Below are 23,687 nucleotides of genomic sequence, written 5' to 3' on the forward strand. Positions count from 1 at the left end.
GCTCGGATGCTTGTCCATGACTCGAAACCCTGACTAAACCATCGTCCCTCCATTCTTCTCCCTCCCGGCGCCGGAAAAACGAGTTTATTCACAGACCGCGTATCTCCCTCCCACTCTTCGCCATGGACCCCAGCTTCCGGTTCGACCCGGACAGCTCCGACGATGAGGCGTCGGGTGCCCCAGCCCGGGGTCGCCTGGCGCAGTCGCCGTGGGAGTTCTCCTTGTACGCGGAGTCCGTGGCGGCGGAGCACGCGCGGCGCCGCACCACCTCTATCGACGAGAAGATCTTGCACCTGCGCCAGGGATGCGGGAAGCCGGTCCTCTCCGATGGCTCGGAGAGCGACGTGAGCGGCAGCGGGGAGGATGACAGCAACGAGAAGGAGATAGAGGAGGAGAGCGGTGACGAGGAGGACGAGCGGGAGATCGAGGGGGTTGGCGACGAGGAGGAGAGCGGAGATCGGGAGGGGGGTGAGGAGGGAGGAAGCGAGCTGGGAGAAGAGAAAGATGCCCATGAGGTATGCTCACCACGTTTTTTTTTTCTGTTCAGTTTAGTTGCTGAGGCTGTGCTCTTCACATGACGATCTATAGAATTCGTTAGGATGGCAAGCCATTTAGACCATGATGTTTATGTATCCATCACCACTTCATTTGTACTGTCTTTGAAAGTGTAAAACGCCTATTAACTGTAACGGCAGGAAGAAGATACGGTCGAGCAGAATGAAACGAGTGGACCAGTTGATCCTTCTAATTTTTTCGCTTCTTCAGAGGGGGCAACTTTTCATGCAAATTCGTTCCTTGAGCTTAACTTGTCTCGTCCGCTAGTTCGAGCTTGTGAAGCACTTGGCTACCAGAAGCCAACTCCGATTCAGGTTTGCACTTGCAACTCTTTATTACTTGGTCATGGCTAAAATTAATTATAGGCACCAAATGCCTAAATCTGACTTCTTACAGTCCTAGAGACATTTCAGGTTCTCTAACCACCAGAGATTAACTGTACGATACTACTCCAATTGCTAATTTCACATGTTAAAATCTAAGAAAAGCTTCACCCGCATCTTTCATTTCGGCATCCTGTCTGTTAAGCTAACTGGAAATAATTTAAATATAGACTTCTAGTTTTTGAAGTATCTTGTTCTGTAGTTGCTCTGTAGGAACACGAATTTATAAGGGACCGGTGATATAATTTTTTGGGTCAATTGCCACCAGTTATTCCAGGAGAGGTGATGATTCAATGGGATTTGTTCTTGTGATGGTTACTCTTATCCCATTGTTGTGATTTATACTGGCACATCTTGTGATTGTGAAATCAACCCTATAGTTATTCAAATATTTTCGCCAAGTAATGTGTCAGATCAGGAGTAAAAAAATGCAGTTTTCTCCACGATCCATAATCTCCTTCCCTTACACATCTCAAGAGTTATTATTAGGTCAAACTTGTTGATAGATGAGATTCAAACTGTAGCAGGGCATTTAAAAAATGATCCCTGGGGGAAATACCTTGCCTGAATTGTTGCATTAAGAACACGGTATCAATACAAGGCGAGAAAAGGGAGCGAAGGCTTGACAGCCCAGAAAGGAAGGAACACGTTGGAAGTGCCATATCTCAGCGAGCGAGCCCCTCTCCCTTTTCCGAGACCCAGGGTTGAACCTGGTTGGTTTGTCACAACTGGATGCGCTACCACCACCCTACCAGTGTGTTCTCTATAGCAGATATTTAGTTGTAGGGAAAAGTCAACAATTGTAGAAATTCAGTACTTAAATTGATATTGCACTCACTTATAGTTTGATAAAGGCATTTCTTAGAATAATTATTCCAAATCAATTAGTGTTCTATGTACACTTTTCCTTTCTACTTTAAATTAAAGTACAGATGTAAGTCTTGTGAACGTATTATATAATGAGTTATTGTGGTTGTTCAAAGTATATGTGATTGTTGGATGTAGTCTATGGGTTCAAGCATCTTCACATTTTATTTGTTTATTTTGAGGACTTAGTGGATGAGTGGCATTACTATCTCTTTCTTAAGTGCCTAAAATTCCAAAGATTGTTTAGAATGAAGATGCTATGTTCCTGTAACATGAACAATGGGTATGAGAATGAGTTAATTTTCACACTGACTCTTTTCTAGCCATTGGTCTCATTAGTTGACCTTTGTGTCTGTATGTTGTTCACCTGTTTCTATATCCAGTCATTGTGCTTTAAAAGTTAAGGACCGACCTTATTGGCTCTATATGTATTGGTCACTTCATATTGAGTGGAACATTGTAACAGGAGATATGAATATGATAAAACTGAGCTTGAAGAGTTGGTACTTGATAGATCGATATCCTGCGCGCCACCCTCCGTCTGGGTCGTTACAAAGTGGGCAATTGATCGGCTCGTTAGTGAGGGGGGGGGGGGGGGGCTACGGTTCGAGGGTTTTCTCGGCCGGGACATGTTTTGGTCTCTTCTTAATATAATATCGGAAGGGCGGTCTCTCCCTCGCCCCGGCCGATTTTTTTTAGTAGTAAAGTTTCCTTTTGATCACATTCATTTTCTTTCCACGATGGAGGAACCAAATTTCATTACCCAGGAGCAACAAAATTACAATAGTTTTTAAAACGAAATAAAACGACCACAGTGTAAACCCCTGCCCAGATGAAATGGACTCGAAGGGTCCATCCAACCGGCAATAACATTCTAAGTAAAAATCAAAAGTTTTAACCCTCCCGTGACCTTAACAAATCGTTCAGAAGTTCTGACTGCTATCCAAGCAGCATAAAAAACACGTCCAGATCGGCGAAAAGCAGCACACAGTCTGATCATAGTCCAGACCAGTTAGTCACCATCCTTGTGCACAACGGACATCCAGCTCAGACGATCACGATACGGTTGTCTCCAGCATCCATCTGACCTTGCTGATGGAAGAAGAGTGGCGCTGACTTCAGGATTTCTGTGCAATGCTCCACTTGAGATGCAACCATGCCCTTATGAAGCCCTGTCCAATATGTCAATAAAGAGGAACTCATACATATAGTCTCTGTGGGGGTTTAAATTTGCTTTACATCAAAACAAAGAGTTCCTTGTTCTCCAAATGGCCCAACATATTGCTGCTAGCCCCACTCCATATACACCTGACTGCCATTTGGTAAACACCCAGATATCCATATCCACCACATTCATTCTCTTGGTTACATGTGTTTATATTACATCCCATTGTTTAGTAAAATATGGTAATTACTGAAACTTGCAATGTAATTTGGTTTCCAAAATCATTTTTGCTCAACTCTCTTCATATTGCAGGCTGCTTGTATACCTCTGGCATTAACTGGAAGGGACATCTGTGGTAGTGCTATTACAGGATCTGGAAAGGTATCTCAAATGAGTGCCAATATTATTTGTGTGGTATTTTGCAGTAGTATATATTTAGGCTGACTAATCTCTTTAAGTTAGACAGCTGCTTTCTCTTTGCCTGTGCTGGAACGTCTACTTTTTCGTCCAAAACGTGTACCTGCAATTAGGGTGCTTATTCTTACTCCAACTAGAGAGCTGGCTGCTCAGTAAGTCCTATAAATTCATTGTTTGATATGATCATCTTTCATCTTACTTCATTATGTTGTTAGCCTATCAGGCATAATTAAAATTACACTAGTATTATCTTAGCATGGTCCATTTCCTATCTTTCATTTTTATCATCAGGCTGCCAATGTTTTGGTGGTGTGTTATATTCTCTGAGTCTGAGATATGAATGCTGGATTTCTTTAACCTTGTTCTCTTCTCAATGTTTTCTGTTAAAACTTTGCTCTTTTGGTCCTTGGATATATTTTTTATGTTTTTTTTCCCTTGAAAGCGCAAGAGAACTGCGCATCTTTGTATATTAAGAAGAAAAGGTTGAAAGGGCCTTAGAAATGCCCAGATACAAAAGAACCCCATTACGGGGGCCAGGAACAAGCATACAAGAAATAACCCATAAGGAAAAAAACCACTCCTAGAAGGTCGCTCTCACAGCAGCCATCAAGAATCTGGCAGCGGGGCAACAAGGTGAGATATCCCCTTGGCCCTAGCAATTTCCCACTTTCTCCATCATCAGCAAGCCTAAGGAGCAGAGTTAGGCTGGGTGTCAAGTGGTCAAAAACACATCTATTACGGTGATTCTAGAGCATCCAGGCACCTAAGATAATTAGGGAATCCACTCCCTTCCTGATGAACCCATTTACTGCGTCCGAAGCATCTTCCCACCAATCCAGAAAGTGAATAGTCCCTGGCTGAGGAGCTAGGGAATGTATTCCATACTTTCTCAGCAGCTTGTACCAGAAGAGAAGTGCAAACACACATGACGCCAGCAGACTTATTGTTTCAGCTTCCTGGTCACAAAAAGGACATCTGTTTGGGTGGTTCAGACCTCTCTTGGCTAACCTGTCAGTTGTCCAGCATCTGTTATGGGCCACAAGCCAAATGAAGAACTTGCACTTTGAAGGGGCCCAAGTTTTCCACATCCTTCTATAGCGACCGAAGGTACTTGATCCCAGAAAGAGACCCTTATAAGCACTCTTTGCTGAATATATGCCATCAGATGCAACACTGAATATATGTTTATCTTCCCTTCCAGGTTGCAGTTCAAACTCTGAGAGAACCTCCCATAAATGAAGATAATCTATTAGAGCACCAACAGTGAGTGCATCTTTAATATCTGAAATCAAACTCCTATTTGATAAAGCCTCTTGGACAGTTCTCTTGTTGACATATTTCTTTGGGATTATTTGAAACAAACGAGGGGCCAAGTCAGAGATCCTTCTCCCATGTAGCCATTTGTCTGTCCAAAACATAGTATTTGAGCCATCTCCCACCTCAGAAATCTGAACTCTGGAAAAGAAAGCTCGAGCTTTACCAGGCACATGAATTGCCAGCCCTGACCAAGAGCGATGCTGATCAGTTTTCTTTAGCCAAAGCCATCTCATTTTTAGAGCCCAACAAAGTTCTTTAAGACTAGAGATGCCCAATTTCTAGCTGTAGAGGCCTACAGACTTTTCCCCAAGCCACTAAACAGTGCCCACCCAACCACCCCTCACATCTTAAAAAAAACTCGGCCGGGGAGGGAAAGACTGCCCTCCCGTTATTATATTAAGAAGAGACCGAAACATGGTCTCGGCCGAGAAAACCCTCGAACCCTGGCCCCCATCACTAACGGGCCGATGAACTGTCCACTCTGCAACGGCCCAGCCGGAGGGTGGCGCGCAAGATATCAATCTCCGAGAGCGAGCGGGGTACAACAAGGGGATTTTGTTAACCAAGCCCGAAATTTGCCCCCGAGGGGGATCGAACCCAGGACCTGGAGGTCCTACTCGGATGCCTTAACTATTACGCTAGAGGCCATATCGCGCCACCCCTCACTTCTTTCCTTCCTCTCCAGAGGAATCCTTTCCTTATTTTATCAATAGCATCCAAAGTTCCTTGAGGAATGTCCACTGCCATAGCAACATAGATTGCCATGCCGGTAAGAACATGCTGCACCAGAATCCTTCTTCCAGCCCTGGTCATTAAGTCAGCCTTCCAGTTTGGAAGCTGGTCAGCGATTTTTTCAACAAAGGGCTGAAAATGATGCTTGCTCAGCTTGTGTAAGGACAGTGGGAGACCCAGATATCTACAAGGAAAATAAGCGACTTCGCATGGCAGCAAGGATTGAACCTCCAGTAAGGTCTCATCAGGACATCTGATTGAATAGATATTTGATTTCTGTGCATTATTATGAAGACCAGATGCATCCCCAAAGAGCTGAAGGACATCCAAAGTCACAGAGATATCAGAGGCTGTAGGATGTAAAAATAAGGCTACATCATCTGCATATATGGAGATTCTGTGAAGTTTCTTCCTCATTGAGAGTTGCTGTAATAATCCTGCCTCTTCTGCCTTATGAAATAAAAATCCTAGGATATCCATAAAAAGGATGAACATCATGGGGGAAGTTATATTTTTTATGTTACTCGGTTATTCTCTATTGACCCTTTCATATGGTATCTACTTTGGATTTATTGGGCTGTTTGCGTAGCTGTAACTTTACAGCTTTATTTGGAATCTTTTGTTTATTTGTGCTGGGCATAGTGCATCAATTTGATATTTGCGATGAAAAAAATCTCAACAATATTTTGGAGTAATTGGAAAAAGGGAAAACAATGGAATCAGATACTATCATAAAAAAACTCGGCCGGTGGGGGAAAGACCGCCCCCACAACACTTCACTAAGAAGAGCTCAACCGGAGGCTGGCCGAGAAAAACCACGAAATTGGCCCCCTCATACAGGGGAATGCGTCCCCCTATGGTTTGGGCCTTGACCCATGCATTGAGGCCAAACCCACACGATCAGTCTCTTACACGAGGGCCTGCCCATCATAGGTCTGTTCATCCATGCCGACCAAGGGATCCAACAAGTGTCTTTTTTTAACCTTAGCCTGAAATTCGCTCCCACGGAGATTCGAAGCCGGGACCTAAGGAGTGCTACTCAAACTGCTAACCAACTCAGCTAGAGACCCTCTTCTGGTCTGATAACTGGTTGCAGGGCAAAAACATCTCGATCATTACCCCGAGCCTATTTTCTGTAATCCCAAAGAAGATAGCTAAAAGTAGAACGGTCTATGAGGCCTTGTCAAACAACAGATGGATTTATGATATTCGAGGTGGTCTAACTGTGGGAGTTCTGGCAGATTATTTTAAGCTCTGGGACTGTCTCTCTGGTTTGGAACTGCACCCCCTCATTGAAGACAGACACATCTTTAGCATAGCCCCAGATGGACAATATTCAGCGAAGGCAGCTTACAAGGGTCTCTTCCTGGGATCATGTGCATTTGGACACTACAAGAGGGTTTGGAAATCTTGGGCTCCATCAAAATGCCGTTTCTTCCTCTGGCTGGTGGCCCAAAACAGGTGCTGGACTGCTGACAGATTAGCAAAAAGGGGGCTCAATCATCCTAGCAGTTGCCCATTGTGTGATCAGGAACCTGAAACTATTAATCACCTGCTGGTCTCATGTGTGTTTGCAAGGCTTTTCTGGTATAATCTGCTCAGAAAGTTCGGGTTGGATATCTTGGCCCCCCAGCCGGGCCTGACTTCCTTCCTGGATTGGTGGGAGATGATTTCTGAAACTGTTCAGGGAATGGTCAAGAAAGGTCTGAATTCACTGATCTCCTTGGGGGCCTGGATGATCTGGAACCACCGTAACAGATGCGTTTTTGATGGACAAACTCCCAGTCTCCCCTCTATCCTTCGGCAGGCTGATGATGAGAGAAGACTGTGGGCATTAGCTGGGGCCAAGGGCCTCTCTTTTTTGGCAGCTTCCTTGACTAATGGCTGAATCCTGCTGTTTCTATTTTAGTAGTTTTTTGAGTCTGGCTCTATTGGACTCTTTCACTTATATGAGGTACTGGCCTCCGTAAGGAGCTTAATGTTGTAACCATGGTCTATTTTAGACCTTTTTTCCTCTTCTTAATATATTTTAAGGCGCAGTTCCCCTGCGCTTTCGAGAAAAAAAAAACATTGTATATAATATTCAATGAGAATATCCAGTATGCTAGCAGAACAGAGCTACTCTATTCTTCTTTGTTGTTTACTTTGCTATATAAAGTTGTCTTAATTCATTAAAACAAGTAATTTATTAAATAATCAGTAATGTTAAAATTTCTCCAATCAGTATAAGTTACCATTTACTTAATGACTAACATTTCTTCCCCTACATATGCAGGGTTCATAGTATGATCGAGAAGTTAGCCCAATTCACTGATATCAGATGTTGTCTCATCGTTGGTGGTCTTTCAACTAAGGTTTTCTTGCTTGCATTGAGTTCTATTAAGTTTTTGATGTTTTCATATGGTTTTAGCCCTATAGCCTTTGATATTCTTGTGCAGAACACAACGTTTTATGTGAGTTAGGGTGTGTATGTACTCTAATTCTGTCTAAGTTATGACTGCATGTTAAGCTAGTGTGGTTTCCAGGTATTCTATTTGCTTGCCCTTCTTTTTTTGCGTAAGGAGGATATGGATCTGATCTACTGTAGTAGTGGGTTACCTTTGTTGAAACTTGGAAAAACAGAGATGTTTTTCTTGCTTGAATTGTTCTCTACCATCATGAAAGTATAATTCCTGAATAGTCATGGTATATAGTAGTATTCTTATAGAACTTACAGTTTTGACATCTGTCTTGCTATTTCTGTGTTGCTATCTGTACAAGCTTCCATTGTTTGATTTGAATACTACAATGTTGCACTTCTGTGGCCATAGTTTTCATTTTGCATTCTTCTGTTATTGCCCACTACTATTTTTTAGTGCATCCTGATGTTCAATTTTATGGTCTTGCTGATGAAATTCTATATTCAGGTTCAAGAAGTTGCTCTAAGATCAATGCCTGACATCGTTGTAGCAACCCCTGGGCGTATAATAGACCATTTACGCAACTCTCTTTCTGTTGGGCTTGAAGATCTAGCTGTTGTGATCCTTGATGAGGCTGATCGCTTGCTAGAATTGGGTTTCAGTGCTGAAATTCAAGAACTGGTAACTGTTGAACTCTGGTTTTGCTGGTTTCTTTTTGCATTGGCTTTTGTGGTAGTATTCATCATTCAGATACTGGAATTGACACTAAGAGTCTTTGTTTTTCTTTGTGTCGTTTTCATTCCTGATGCACTTTGCCTAATAATCATTGCAGATTCGTATGTGTCCTAAAAGGAGGCAGACTATGCTTTTCTCTGCTACAATGACAGAAGAAATTGATGAACTTATAAAACTTTCACTAAACAAACCTGTACGTCTTGAAGCTGATCCTTCTCTGAAGCGGCCTGCAACGTTGACTGAAGAGTATGCTTCCACCTCTATAGTTATTTCTCTTTAGTCCTCCCTGCCCCTAACCCACCCCCCCAAAAAAATATAAAAATTATTCCTGTATGATCTGTGGCTGTTATGTCTTGTGAGTCTCAACATCTTCATCTGCTCAATATATATTACTGAATATATATAGAACTTGCTATAGTATCATGTTTGCTCCCAATTTTACACAGGGTTGTTAGGATACGACGAGCACGTGAGTCAAATCAAGAAGCGGTTCTTCTTGCGCTCTGTTTGAAGACTTTCAAGCGAAGTGTTATCATTTTTAGGTCTGTGTTCTGTATAATTATAACTTGGTAACCTTTTGATATGAAATTTAGGGATCCTTTACAGGGGACACATTCAACACTAGCTGTTCTACTCATTGTGTTAACCTTGTATATCTAGAATCATGTTGAACCAGTGTCTATGTCTAGTTTTGTGGCTGAAAAGATAATGCCATAAACACAAGATATTCATTCATGCAATTTTGTTCTAGTCCATCGAAAGGTTTGATGCATGTGTATGTATATCATAATTCTATTTTTATATCACACATCGGTTCAGCACCCATTCATGCAATGTTATCAGAGTAAAAGGGATTTGGTGTATGTGCATGTATACCATGATTATATTTTTATACAACACATCAGTTCAAGCACTCTTGCGTGCTGTTATCACCCCTGATTTTTTATTATGTATTGTTTGGATACATGATTGGTAATATTTGATAGTCTATTTTACTATTTATATCATGTATCATCATATTGATATGTCATGTCTCTCCCCCTGCAGTGGCACAAAGCAATCCGCACACAGGTTAAAAATAATATTTGGTCTCTCTGGCATGAAAGCAGCTGAACTTCATGGCAACCTTACACAGGCCCAGCGGCTTGAGGTGATTTTATTTGTTATAGGTTTCCCTTGTTTTTACTTTGGGTATATGATATCAATCGTAATGTTACAGAATTTGCTATTTCAATGTGTTTTTTTTTCTCGAAAGAGCGCAGGAGGACTGCGCACCCATATATTAAAGTAGAGGGAAAATAAAGGGCCATAATGACCCAGGTACAAGCACTCCTTATGGAGGCCAGAAACAAGCGTACACAAAGCTATCCATAAACTGGACAAAAAACACTACAGCCCTAGGAGCTAGGTAGTTTGGCTGGCCAAAAAGGAAAGCCCCTTGGCACCAGCCAGCCGCCACGTCAGCCCTATTTCAATGTGTTCACTCAAAGATGCTGGATAACTGTTGTTATGGTATAACTTGTCATATTATGTATGAACTCTCGGTTGTAAAATCAGCTTACATGCGATTTATGATCCTTTTGGTTCTGTAGACCACATAATGTGCTCCACACCTCAGCTTATTGAACAGTTCCGATGATAACTGACAGTGTGATGGTTGAGCTTAAGCTGTCTCTAGCAGCTCTCCTATCACATTCCCTGTCCCACCACATATTTCAAACCCCACTCTGCAAAAAGTGTTATCTACAGTGCAAAACAGCGTTTTGCACGACCATATATATACACGATCTGCTGGACACAATTTAATACCTTGATCCGAGTTATGCTCCGCTAATTTCGTAGGGTTGTAAAACCAAAGCACATTACCTCAACTTAGTGAAGAAAAGATCCACAACCCACATTCTGACTTTGTCCCGCACCACATAGATAGTTATTGTGTGAAACCCTGACCTTATATATATATATATATATATATATATATATATATATATATATATATATATATATATATATATATATATATATATATATATATATATATATATATATATATATATATATATATAAGCTGAGTAATTGGACCAAGCCCATTACACTGAGGGTATACAGGTTTACACAGGGACTAGCCCCGAAACCCTAACAGTACACTAACAGTTATAATACATTACACGGTTACTCCAATGAAGGAACTGCATAAATTGATTTCTGTCACTGTCTGGGCCCAACTGGACGCTTTTGGATCACAGCATGGCAATCTATTACCAGGGATCCAGCATATATTTCTGCCTGGATAATCTAAGCTATAAGTCGTTGAAATTGGAAGATTTAGATTGGATGTTATATCTGACAACGTGTCAATTTTTTTGGGTAACCTCTTAGGCTCTTACAATGTTTTTCATGGATCATGCAATTCTGAGATTTTATGTTAAACGAATTTAATTATTGTATATCTTATCACTGGTCTGATAGAGAATTATGTTGTTTTATATATTATTACAGGCTCTGGAACTTTTCAGGAAACAAGAAGTAGATTTTCTGATTGCAACTGATGTCGCTGCTCGTGTAAGTGACTTTTGTACTTCCCACATTGTTATTTATCTTTTACTTCGATGAGCCATTGAAGGGCAGACCTGGTGCAGTGGTGAGAGCTGTCTCAGGAACACCCTCTCTGCATTTGCTGGGGTGCGGGGGGAGGTTTGCCTCGGTTTATCTCTTCTCTCGACTTCACTTAGGCCTTGTTCGGTTATTCCAATTGGAGTGTATTAGAATGGATTTGGGTGGATTTTGACTTACTATGGATTTAAAATGACTCAATACCACCCAATCCATATGGATTTAGGGTGAAACGAACAAGCCCTTTATGTGGGAGCCTCCATCACTGGATCTGTCCTTTTTTTGAGATGTTGTACTGTTTGGTGCTAGTAATTTAACAAAAAAGATCACTGTATTGTAATGAATGATATTAAACAATTGAAGTTATACAAATCACTATTCAAAGGATTTTTTGATAAACTGTTGGTTTAACTTTTAGGGGATTGATATTGTTGGTGTTCAGACTGTAATAAATTTTGCATGCCCAAGAGATGTGAAAACGTAAGTGCTACAATTGACCTTTTTCCTGTAAATTTTATTCTGTATTGTTGATATCTACTTGATTCATGTTCAACTTTCCTGTCCTAGGGCAAAGCTATTGATGCAGACATTGTCCAATAATGATTATTGAGTTGACTCTGGTTCATTATTCACTTAGAAACACTGCACCTCTAATTTATCCATTGTTATTATACTTAGGTGCTTTGCTTTACCATTTTTCAGTAAACATAACCGGAAGTTTTAGTTAAGATTATTTATCAACTTTTCCAATATGTGCTATCTAAGCCCTTGTGAAGTTTAGGTCACCTTCAGTGGCATGCCTTCTAGTTCAATTACCAAAATTTTAGTAACCAACCTTCTCTTAAATTATTCCATTGATGTGTTTATACCGAAGTTATGTTTGTATATTATGAACTGATTAATGAGAGAGTTTATTGTTCTAGAAATAGGTGTATTTATTACCATTATCTGTTCTCAAAGTTATTTTTTCATGGTTCCTAAAGGTGTCCCTGCGATTTGGTCTTGTACATGTGGCATGTTTTTTTTCTTATACCACATTTTGTCATTGTCCTGTTTGCACCATGAATTTCTTACTTGCTTGATCTATACATGCAGACTTGCTTGATCTCATTCCATAGCCACAGCCTTTTTTGTTAAAAGAACTTTGAACCGCAAATTTTAATAATGCTACTCGTTTTTTTGCTTCCTAGTTCTAGTCTTATTTCTGATTTTAGCCACACTATTCCATAAGTCTGTACATTCTTTATGTTATAGTTATCTTCATCGTGTTGGCCGCACAGCACGGGCAGGAAGAGAAGGCTATGCCGTAACATTTGTAACCGATGATGATAGATCCCTCTTGAAAGCAATTGTAAGTATTTTAAATGCTGAAAATTGTTGTAATTCTTTGGAATAGATGTGCTAGCAGATGTGTTGTAATTCTTTTATTCGGATTGCTTAAGCAACCCTCTGATTATAGAATTACAACCTTTTTGAAGACTTAGCCTGTCATTGACAATATTTTTGTAATTTTCTTCATTCTAAAGCTTGATTATTTGTGTAACATAGAGAACATGATATTTCCATGTGGGCTGTTTGCATTTTGATCACGACCTACTTATTATATACTTGTAGTACATGGGAAACATACCAAACAGGTTGCAGAGACCGGTTCCGTGAGTCACATGGCTTTTAATTTTTTCTGTGCCAAACGAATAACAGAAATACACTCATCTATTGATCTGTCGAGCTCTTCTGAGTTTTGGTGTTTTTTTGGCCTGGGTTGTTGCTTATTCGTTTTATTTGACCTACCTTTCAGGCAAAGAAGGCTGGTTCACAACTGAAAAGCCGCATTGTTGCAGAGAAACCTGTGGCTGAGTGTGCACAACTGATTGAGCAACTAGAAGATCAGATTTCCATCATCATTCGAGAAGAAAAGTTAGTTTCATGTTGGAAGCTCTTAGCTTTTGTAAGCTCCATCGATAATGATATTTATGCCCTTGCGTTTTAGGGTGGAAAGAGAAGCGAGAAAAGCTGAAATGGAAATTGCAAAGGTTATATATTTTAAAGTTCAGTTTTACGTAAATAAATTGATTTTTTTTTGTGAATTTCAATTACTTTAACTGATCCGCACTTCAGAATTCTCAATACATTTGTACCTTTGCCATTACATATTTGAATATACAAGGCAGAAAATATGATAGCTCATAAGGATGAGATATACTCACGGCCAAAGAGAACCTGGTTTGCTACTGAAAGGGAAAAGAAGCTTTTGGTAGCAGCTGCTAAAGTAAGCATATCTGAAATTCTTGTGCACTTCTTTGGGCAAGACGTTATGCATTTATTCTTCTAATTTAATATTTTTTTGCCTATTGCACTTTCACGCATGCATTTACGCGATTTCTACGTTTTGGTTTTGATTGAGCTGTTATTTGCTTGCTCTTGTAGTTTTTCATTTTCAGTTGCAAAATCACCTATCTTGTGCTTGAATATATTATACACATGGGATTTGATGTCTTATAATGCTTGTGTTAATTTATTTATATTGAAAGAGACTGTTGATGTTTCCTATACAAAAATACTGTTGGAAATGACACTTCATTGGAGCATGGTGCCACCTACTTTTTGGAGTATGTGAGCCCATTTCTTGATCGGCTCTCTTAGACAGAGGGTGTGGCAGCCCCTTGCCAGGCCTGCATGCCTTTAGTTGGGTCTAGTGCTTTTATTAGGCAAAGATCTCCATTGATTAATTCTGTTTGTATAAACCCTTGGACATCCTTGCCTATATATGTGTAACACCATAAGATTCTTAATAAGTTTGGGAGAGACAAGAACATTATTAAGATGAAGGTGACCTGGGAGGGTTGTTGCGCTAGTAGAGGTAACGGGAAGAAGAGAACCAAACGACAACAATTGAAGATGGAACATGGTACTGAGGGGAGGCGTGTGAGAGTACCAGCATCGGAAATGTGCGAGGTGGCCCCTGAATCGAAGTACCAGCCCTATTGTGGTTACTGATGCAGCATCATAGTGTTGAAGGAGCAGGTGAGGTCTGGCTGGTCCCATCCTAGGCTGGCCCAAGGATTGAACCCCAGAGGTGGAGACGGTGCCCAACTGTTCTGCACACCAGCTAGAAGGGTGTGCGGAGAAGTTGACTACTGGAAGTGTGCCTGTGCAGAAGCCTGTTGGGGCGGACCGGTGGGGATGGACGCAAGAGGACAGGGCCCATGCATTTATATGGAGCCAGCCCATGGGTGGAGGTAGGAGGGCCAGGGTGCACCGCCTGTCGGGGTGTCACCAGTGGGTGCAGTAGTGGGTTGCCCACTCTGTTTGCCGCCACATTTGCCTTGCCGATTATTGGGAGGAACACCTCCAGAACCAGTTGGTCTCGAGGATGGTGGAGGCGACTGCTTCTGACGGGGGTGTAGGAGGGAGCACGTGGTGTGCTGGCACTGGCAGCCACCACCAGGTGGTGGGAGGGTGTGATTGACTGATTCGTCTGGTTCAGTTCCTCCAGCAGCAGGTCGTTTCGGACTTCCAGGAATGTGGGGAATGGACAACTGTGCTGAAGGTGACACCAAGGTTCTGCATGTTCCCACAATGTCGCAGTTTTGCAGACATCTTCATCAGTTGGCTTCCTAGTTCTGTATTCACTGAGTTCAAATCCAGTCTCAACGTTTGCAGAGCTGCCGCATTGTCTGCAGGGATGTTAGACGGAGGGTGTGGCAGCCCCTTACTGGGCCTGCACGCCTCTTGTTGAGCCTAGTGCCTATATGGTTAAGATAGATAGATAGATCTCTATTAGGCAAGGATCTCGTTGATTTGTTCTGTTTCTATAGACCCTCGGCCATCCTTGGCTATATATGTGTAACACCATATCTCTATATTTGATCTACTATTCCTTGTGCCTAACCTTGCAGGCTCACTCAGGCTCAGATGAAACTCTTTGAAGAGCCACCTGCTGGCCCCAAGTCCATCCCATTCCTCCATTCCCCAATCACTATCCCACAGCCACATCTCCATCACATTCCCTCCAACCTGCCAGTTCCATGCTGGTTCACTTTGCTTGGAGCAGCGCAATAATCTTGTATTTTGGTATAGAAATTGCACTTCAGTATGGGAAGAAGAGAATCCCTGAAAGACCAGTATTGTCTAGGCCCAATCTAAAGTCCACTTGGGTGTCCACAACTCCACATTGGACCTCTTGCAACAACTTGGCCTGCTTCAGGTTACTAGTTTAAGGATAAAGAAATAATGTTTACTTGCATGCTTCAACTTTTGGTCTATGGGGTATCCCCCGGTTGCTTGTAGTCGCCGCTGACTATATTCATACACTTATCTGATGCACCAATAGACCTTGCTTTGCAAATTTCTATGGAAATATTTATCTTACAATGTTCTTAAATGCTGTCTTGTTTGTTATTGCTAAAATTTCCTTTCTTAGAAGCAAGTTCTTTTTTCTTCCCACTTAGATGGGGCTGAAATTCTTTCTTTATCCTTAGTTCGAAGGTATCTCGTAAATCCTCTGCACATTACTATATCACTGATCTGTGTTTGTTTTTTCCATCAAGGAATCTTTGGGTCAAGGTAAGAGTACCTCTGGAATTATTAGTGCTAAGCAGGCTGAAGACCTCCGTCTGAAGGAGAAAAAGAGACGAGAGCATGAGGTTTGCAGTATGCTTATGAAGTGATGTTTAGATAATGCATTAATAATGTGCATGTGGTTTGTTTATACTGACATTATCATTCTCATCTTCGTTTTACAGAAGGACCTACCAAGGAAGAAACGCCGAAGATTAGAGGCCCAGCGAGAGATGCTGGAAGATGAGGATGAAGATGACGAGGAAGCAAAGGTTCGGTTCTTTGAGTTATTTTGTTATCTGCCTCTGCTGATTGCTAATTATCCCCATGAATTTGATGCAAGTAACTTGTAAATTAGTTAATTGAACCATGATGTCGATGCTATATCATCAATCACATATGATCCATGGGCCAATATACGAATAGGTGTATGTACGCTTGGTGACTGTAGAACCCCCTACATAGTGAGGGAAATGCAAGCTTCAAAACAAATACATGTACATAGGTCACTCCATTCAATTCTAAGCATTGAAGAATCTATTACAGGAAAGTGATAGAGGGAAGAAACTGAAGAAAGGCCAGTCTCTAGTGGATGCTGCTTACCGAAAGGCAAAGTCATTGAAGGCGGCTAGCAAACGGGGTCCTGGTGCAAGCAAAGGAAAGAAAGAGAAGAATGCAAGACAATATTCTGAGAAGACTCCTAACAGGCATGAGGAGATGCGTGAGCTGTTCCAGAATGATATGAGTGAATGGAAACAGGGACGCTCCTCAAAGAAAAACAACAATTTCGCGCACAAAAAATCAAAAGCTTTTAATAGCAAAGCAAGGTATGCAGCAATAGTTTAAATTAGAACTGTTTGCATTGCCAGTCCACTGTAAATGGAAATGGGTAAAATGTCCTGATTGAGCTCTTGTGACTACATGAGGCTGTCTAACAAGTTTTTGCTTGTGTTGAAAACGTTAGGTGCTACAGAATTTGTAATTTAGTTTTTTCCTTCATTTTTCGCAGATACAAGCGCCGCAAATAGAAGACTCGGCCATCCCCGGATTTATTTACATTCTCGTCTCAGTTTTGACTGACTGACCCTGAAGAAATCTCTGGGATCCAGATGTTTCCAGTTACCATGCGTTTGCTTGTTGTAAACTTCGTCATATCATGTATTGAAACTTACCGTTTTCTGATGTCTCATTGATCTTGGGAGAGCTATCCTCAGTTTCGACATGTGCCGTTGCTGGTTTCGTAGGTCGTACTTATCTCAAAACTTACTTGCCAGACGTTGTTGTGTGGAAACGTCGACCAGCTTGTTATGTTCCTACGCCTCGAATGCAATGACAAGCTTGCACCCAGTATTCCAGATTTTGTGGATGTGTGATGTTGGTCTTTTCGAAAGCAGATTCTCATTTCAAGAGCTATTTTAGTGAAAATTGTTGTAACCATCTTAAAAATGGGTCAGGCGAAGCAGTAGTGGAAAATGATTCTTTTTTTTGGTTATATGGATAAGAAAAGGGGTTGAGAGCCATCTCATCGTGATGAGCTAGTTATGTTGAATGGGCCAACAATCACATCATCTCCAATCATCATTCTTTGTTTTGGGGAACCATTGAGTTTTAATAATGTGTAAAAGGCTGGATTATATCCAAATGTCTAAAATCCTGATTATTACAACTAATCTGTGAAACTAGCTATTGTTGAATTAGATATAATAAATTTCTATGTTTTAAACATGACTTGTGCTAGGAATGTCTCTAGCTGAAGATTCCAGCTAACGAGGATTATCGTCCGAGTATTCTCGTAGGGTAATGATCGAAGCAAGGCTTCGATAAACGAAGTTTTGGATCACGAAGCATAACTGGAGCTTTGGGTGGTGTGTAGAGCTGAAAGGCGAAGAGGCAAAGCTTTGGAGCCAGTTCTTAATGAAAGCAGTCAACTCTACCAAGGAAAGGAAAAGAAAAGTAGTATATGACAAGTCAATAATGTAAAATGACCAAATTGTACTCCTTTGTTTAAGAGGTGGTAATTCGGTTCGGTCTATTCGGGTTTGTGAAATTTCGAATTATGAAAAATGAGAACCAAATTTTTCAAAATAATTTTAGGAACCGAACCCGAATAGACCCGCAAAAGCAGTTACCATGCGTTTGCTTGTTGTAAACTTTGTCATATCATGTATTGAAACTTACCGTTTTCTGATGTCTCATTGATCTTGCGAGAGCTATCCTCAGTTTCGACATGTGCCGTTGCTGGTTTCGTAGGTCGTACTTATCTCAAAACTTACTTGCCAGACGCTGTTGTGTGGAAACGTCGACCAGCTTGTTATGTTCCTACGTCTCGAATGCAATGACAAGCTTGCACCCAGTATTCCAGCTTTTGCGGATGTGTGATGTTGGTCTTTCCGAAAGTAGATTCTCATTTCAAGAGCTATTTTAGTGAAAATTGTTGTAACCATCTTAAAAATGAGTCAGGCGAAGCAGTAGTGGAAAATGGTTCTTTTTTTTGTTTATATGGATGAGAAAAGGGGTGGAGAGCCATCTCATCGTGATGAGCTAGTTATGTTTAATGGGCCAACAATCACATCATCTCCAATCATCATTCTTTGTTTTGGGGAACCATTAAGTTTTAATAATGTGTAAAAGGCTGGATTATATCCAAATGTGTAAAATCCTGATTATTACAACTAATCTGTGAAACTAGCTATGGTAGAATTAGATATAATAAATTTCTATGTTTTAAACATGACTTGTGCTAGGAAGGTCTCTGGCTGAAGATTCCAGCTAACGAGGATTATTGTCCGAGTATTCTCGTAGGGTAATGATCGAAGCAAGGTTTCGATAAACGAAGTTTTGGATCACGAAGCATAACTGGAGCTTTGGGTGGTGTGTAGAGCCGAAAGGCGAAGAGGCAAAGCTTTGGAGCCAGTTCTCAATGAAAGCAGTCAACTCTACCAAGGAAAGGAAAAGAAAAGTAGTATATGACAAGCCAATAATGTAAAATGACCAAATTGTACTCCTTTGTTTAAGAGGTGGTAATTCGGTTCGGTCTATTCGGGTTTGTGAAATTTCGGATTATGAAAAATGAGAACCAAAATTTTCAAAATAATTTTAGGAACCGAACCCGAATAGACCCGCAAAAGCAGTTACCATGCGTTTGCTTGTTGTAAACTTTGTCATATCATGTATTGAAACTTACCGTTTTCTGATGTCTCATTGATCTTGCGAGAGCTATCCTCAGTTTCGACATGTGCCGTTGCTGGTTTCGTAGGTCGTACTTATCTCAAAACTTACTTGCCAGACGCTGTTGTGTGGAAACGTCGACCAGCTTGTTATGTTCCTACGCCTCGCATGCAATGACAAGCTTGCACCCAGTATTCCAGCTTTTGCGGATGTGTGATGTTGGTCTTTCCGAAAGCAGATTCTCATTTCAAGAGCTATTTTAGTGAAAATTGTTGTAACCATCTTAAAAATGAGTCAGGTGAAGCAGTAGTGGAAAATGGTTCTTTTTTTGGTTATATGGATGAGAAAAGCGGTGGAGAGCCATCTCATCGTGATGAGCTAGTTATGTTTAATGGGCCAACAATCACATCATCTCCAATCATCATTCTTTGTTTTGGGGAACCATTAAGTTTTAATAATGTGTAAAAGGCTGGATTATATCCAAATGTGTAAAATCCTGATTATTACAACTAATCTGTGAAACTAGCTATTGTTGAATTAGATATAATAAATTTCTATGTTTTAAACATGACTTGTGCTAGGAATGTCTCTAGCTGAAGATTCCAGCTAACGAGGATTATCGTCCGAGTATTCTCGTAGGGTAATGATCGAAGCAAGGCTTCGATAAACGAAGTTTTGGATCACGAAGCATAACTGGAGCTTTGGGTGGTGTGTAGAGCTGAAAGGCGAAGAGGCAAAGCTTTGGAGCCAGTTCTTAATGAAAGCAGTCAACTCTACCAAGGAAAGGAAAAGAAAAGTAGTATATGACAAGTCAATAATGTAAAATGACCAAATTGTACTCCTTTGTTTAAGAGGTGGTAATTCGGTTCGGTCTATTCGGGTTTGTGAAATTTCGAATTATGAAAAATGAGAACCAAAATTTTCAAAATAATTTTAGGAACCGAACCCGAATAGACCCGCAAAAGCAGTTACCATGCGTTTGCTTGTTGTAAACTTTGTCATATCATGTATTGAAACTTACCGTTTTCTGATGTCTCATTGATCTTGCGAGAGCTATCCTCAGTTTCGACATGTGCCGTTGCTGGTTTCGTAGGTCGTACTTATCTCAAAACTTACTTGCCAGACGCTGTTGTGTGGAAACGTCGACCACCTTGTTATGTTCCTACGTCTCGAATGCAATGACAAGCTTGCACCCAGTATTCCAGCTTTTGCGGATGTGTGATGTTGGTCTTTCCGAAAGTAGATTCTCATTTCAAGAGCTATTTTAGTGAAAATTGTTGTAACCATCTTAAAAATGAGTCAGGCGAAGCAGTAGTGGAAAATGGTTCTTTTTTTTGTTTATATGGATGAGAAAAGGGGTGGAGAGCCATCTCATCGTGATGAGCTAGTTATGTTTAATGGGCCAACAATCACATCATCTCCAATCACCATTCTTTGTTTTGGGGAACCATTAAGTTTTAATAATGTGTAAAAGGCTGGATTATATCCAAATGTGTAAAATCCTGATTATTACAACTAATCTGTGAAACTAGCTATGGTAGAATTAGATATAATAAATTTCTATGTTTTAAACATGACTTGTGCTAGGAAGGTCTCTGGCTGAAGATTCCAGCTAACGAGGATTATTGTCCGAGTATTCTCGTAGGGTAATGATCGAAGCAAGGCTTCGATAAACGAAGTTTTGGATCACGAAGCATAACTGGAGCTTTGGGTGGTGTGTAGAGCCGAAAGGCGAAGAGGCAAAGCTTTGGAGCCAGTTCTCAATGAAAGCAGTCAACTCTACCAAGGAAAGGAAAAGAAAAGTAGTATATGACAAGCCAATAATGTAAAATGACCAAATTGTACTCCTTTGTTTAAGAGGTGGTAATTCGGTTCGGTCTATTCGGGTTTGTGAAATTTCAGATTATGAAAAATGAGAACCAAAATTTTCAAAATAATTTTAGGAACCGAACCCGAATAGACCCGCAAAAGCAGTTACCATGCGTTTGCTTGTTGTAAACTTTGTCATATCATGTATTGAAACTTACCGTTTTCTGATGTCTCATTGATCTTGCGAGAGCTATCCTCAGTTTCGACATGTGCCGTTGCTGGTTTCGTAGGTCGTACTTATCTCAAAACTTACTTGCCAGACGCTGTTGTGTGGAAACGTCGACCAGCTTGTTATGTTCCTACGCCTCGAATGCAATGACAAGCTTGCACCCAGTATTCCAGCTTTTGTGGACGTGTGATGTTGGTCTTTCCGAAAGCAGATTCTCATTCCAAGAGCTATTTTAGTGAAAATTGTTGTAACCATCTTAAAAATGAGTCAGACGAAGCAGTAGTGGAAAATGGTTCTTTTTTTGGTTATATGGATGAGAAAAGGGGTGGAGAGCCATCTCATCGTGATGAGCTAGTTATGTTTAATGGGCCAACAATCACATTATCTCCAATCATCATTCTTTGTTTTGGGGAACCATTAAGTTTTAATAATGTGTAAAAGGCTGGATTATATCCAAATGTGTAAAATCTTGATTATTACAACTAATCTGTGAAACTAGCTATTGTAGAATTAGATATAATAAATTTCTATGTTTTAAACATGACTTGTGCTAGGAAGGTCTCTGGCTGAAGATTCCAGCTAACGAGGATTATCGTCCGAGTATTCTCGTAGGGTAATGATCGAAGCAAGGCTTCAATAAACGAAGTTTTGGATCACGAAGCATAACTGGAGCTTTGGGTGGTGTGTAGAGCCGAAAGGCGAAGAGGCAAAGCTTTGGAGCCAGTTCTCAATGAAAGCAGTCAACTCTACCAAGGAAAGGAAAAGAAAAGTAGTATATGACAAGCCAATAATGTAAAATGACCAAATTGTACTCCTTTGTTTAAGAGGTGGTAATTCGGTTCGGTCTATTCGGGTTTGTGAAATTTCGGATTATGAAAAATGAGAACCAAAATTTTCAAAATAATTTTAGGAACCGAACCCGAATAGACCCGCAAAAGTAGTTACCATGCATTTGCTTGTTGTAAACTTTGTCATATCATGTATTGAAACTTACCGTTTTCTGATGTCTCATTGATCTTGCGAGAGCTATCCTCAGTTTCGACATGTGCCGTTGCTGGTTTCGTAGGTCGTACTTATCTCAAAACTTACTTGCCAGACGTTGTTGTGTGGAAACGTCGACCAGCTTGTTATGTTCCTACGCCTCGCATGCAATGACAAGCTTGCACCCAGTATTCCAGCTTTTGCGGATGTGTGATGTTGGTCTTTCCGAAAGCAGATTCTCATTTCAAGAGCTATTTTAGTGAAAATTGTTGTAACCATCTTAAAAATGAGTCAGGTGAAGCAGTAGTGGAAAATGGTTCTTTTTTTGGTTATATGGATGAGAAAAGCGGTGGAGAGCCATCTCATCGTGATGAGCTAGTTATGTTTAATGGGCCAACAATCACATCATCTCCAATCATCATTCTTTGTTTTGGGGAACCATTAAGTTTTAATAATGTGTAAAAGGCTGGATTATATCCAAATGTGTAAAATCCTGATTATTACAACTAATCTGTGAAACTAGCTATTGTTGAATTAGATATAATAAATTTCTATGTTTTTGAAAGGGAATTAGGCTCACACCTATTTCCTAATTAATTTTGGTGGTTGAATTAGCCAACACAAATAATTGGACTAACTAGTTTGCTCTAGTCTATAAGTTCTACAGGTGCCAAAGGCTCACAATAAGCCAATAAAAAGACCAAGAAAAGGGTTCCACAAAGAGAGCAAGGGATAACCGAAGTGTGCCCTAGTCTGGCGCACCGGACTGTCCGGTGTGCCACCGGACAGTGTCCGGTGCACCAGGGGACTTCAAGCCAAACTTTGCACCTTCGGGAAAACTCAGAGGCGCTCCGCTATAATTCACCGGACTGTCCGGTGTACACCGGACAGTGTCCGGTGCTCCAAGGAAGAGCGACTCTGAACTCGCCAGCTTCGGGAATCCGCTCCGCTATAATTCACCGGACATGTCTGGTGTACACCGGACTGTTCGGTGATCCAGCGGAGCAACGACTACTTCGCGCCAACGGTCACCTGCAGAAGCAATTAATGCGCGCCAGAGCGCGCAGAAGTTAGGCACGCGCGAAGTGGCGCACCGGACACTCTACAGTACATGTCCGGTGTGCCACCGGACATCCAGGCGGGCCCAGCAGTCAGAGCTCCAACGATCGGAACCCAACGACCTGGTGACGTGGCTGGCGCACCGGACAGTGTCCGGTGGAGCACCGGACTGTCCGATGCGCCATGCGACAACAGTCTCCACCAAACAGCTAGTTTGGTGGTTGGGGTTATAAATACCCCCAACCACCCCACATTCAAGTCATCCAAGTTTTCCACTTTCCAACTACTTACAAGAGCTCTAGCATTCAATTCTAGACACACCCAAGTAATCAAATCCTCTCCCAATTCCACAAAAGCTTTAGTGTTAAGTGAGAGAGATTTGTTGTGTTCTTTTGAGCTCTTGCGCTTGGATTGCTTTCTTTCTCATTCGTTTTGAGATCAAACTCACTTGTAATTGAGGCAAGAGACACCAATCTTGTGGTGGTCCTTGTGGGAACTTTGTGTTCCAAGTGATTGAGAAGAAAAGCTCACTCGGTCCGAGGGACCGTTTGAGAGAGGGAAAGGGTTGAAAGAGACCCGGTCTTTGTGACCACCTCAACGGGGAGTAGATTTGCAAGAACCGAACCTCGGTAAAACAAATCCGCGTGTCACACTCTTTATTCGATTGTGATTTGTTTTGCATCCTCTCTCTCGGACTC

At 41.2% G+C, this 23,687-nt stretch overlaps 1 protein-coding gene across 1 annotated transcript; it reads left to right on the forward strand.

Annotated features, from left to right (window-relative positions):
- Window positions 1-86: 86 nt before the first annotated feature.
- On the forward strand, window positions 87-16,948 carry LOC100281183 (ATP-dependent RNA helicase DRS1). The gene is given in 19 exon segments (NM_001154102.2): window positions 87-515; window positions 696-869; window positions 3,283-3,351; window positions 3,433-3,539; window positions 7,712-7,790; window positions 8,343-8,516; window positions 8,668-8,816; window positions 9,017-9,112; window positions 9,618-9,720; window positions 11,070-11,132; window positions 11,602-11,663; window positions 12,438-12,534; window positions 12,982-13,100; window positions 13,174-13,216; window positions 13,351-13,452; window positions 15,734-15,829; window positions 15,929-16,015; window positions 16,290-16,570; window positions 16,753-16,948. Coding segments are annotated over 19 exon segments (2,313 nt in total). The 5' UTR covers window positions 87-122; the 3' UTR covers window positions 16,772-16,948.
- Window positions 16,949-23,687: the final 6,739 nt, after the last annotated feature.

Source organism: Zea mays, chromosome 7 (assembly GCF_902167145.1).
Source record: "Zea mays cultivar B73 chromosome 7, Zm-B73-REFERENCE-NAM-5.0, whole genome shotgun sequence".
NCBI classification, from domain to species: domain Eukaryota; kingdom Viridiplantae; phylum Streptophyta; class Magnoliopsida; order Poales; family Poaceae; genus Zea; species Zea mays.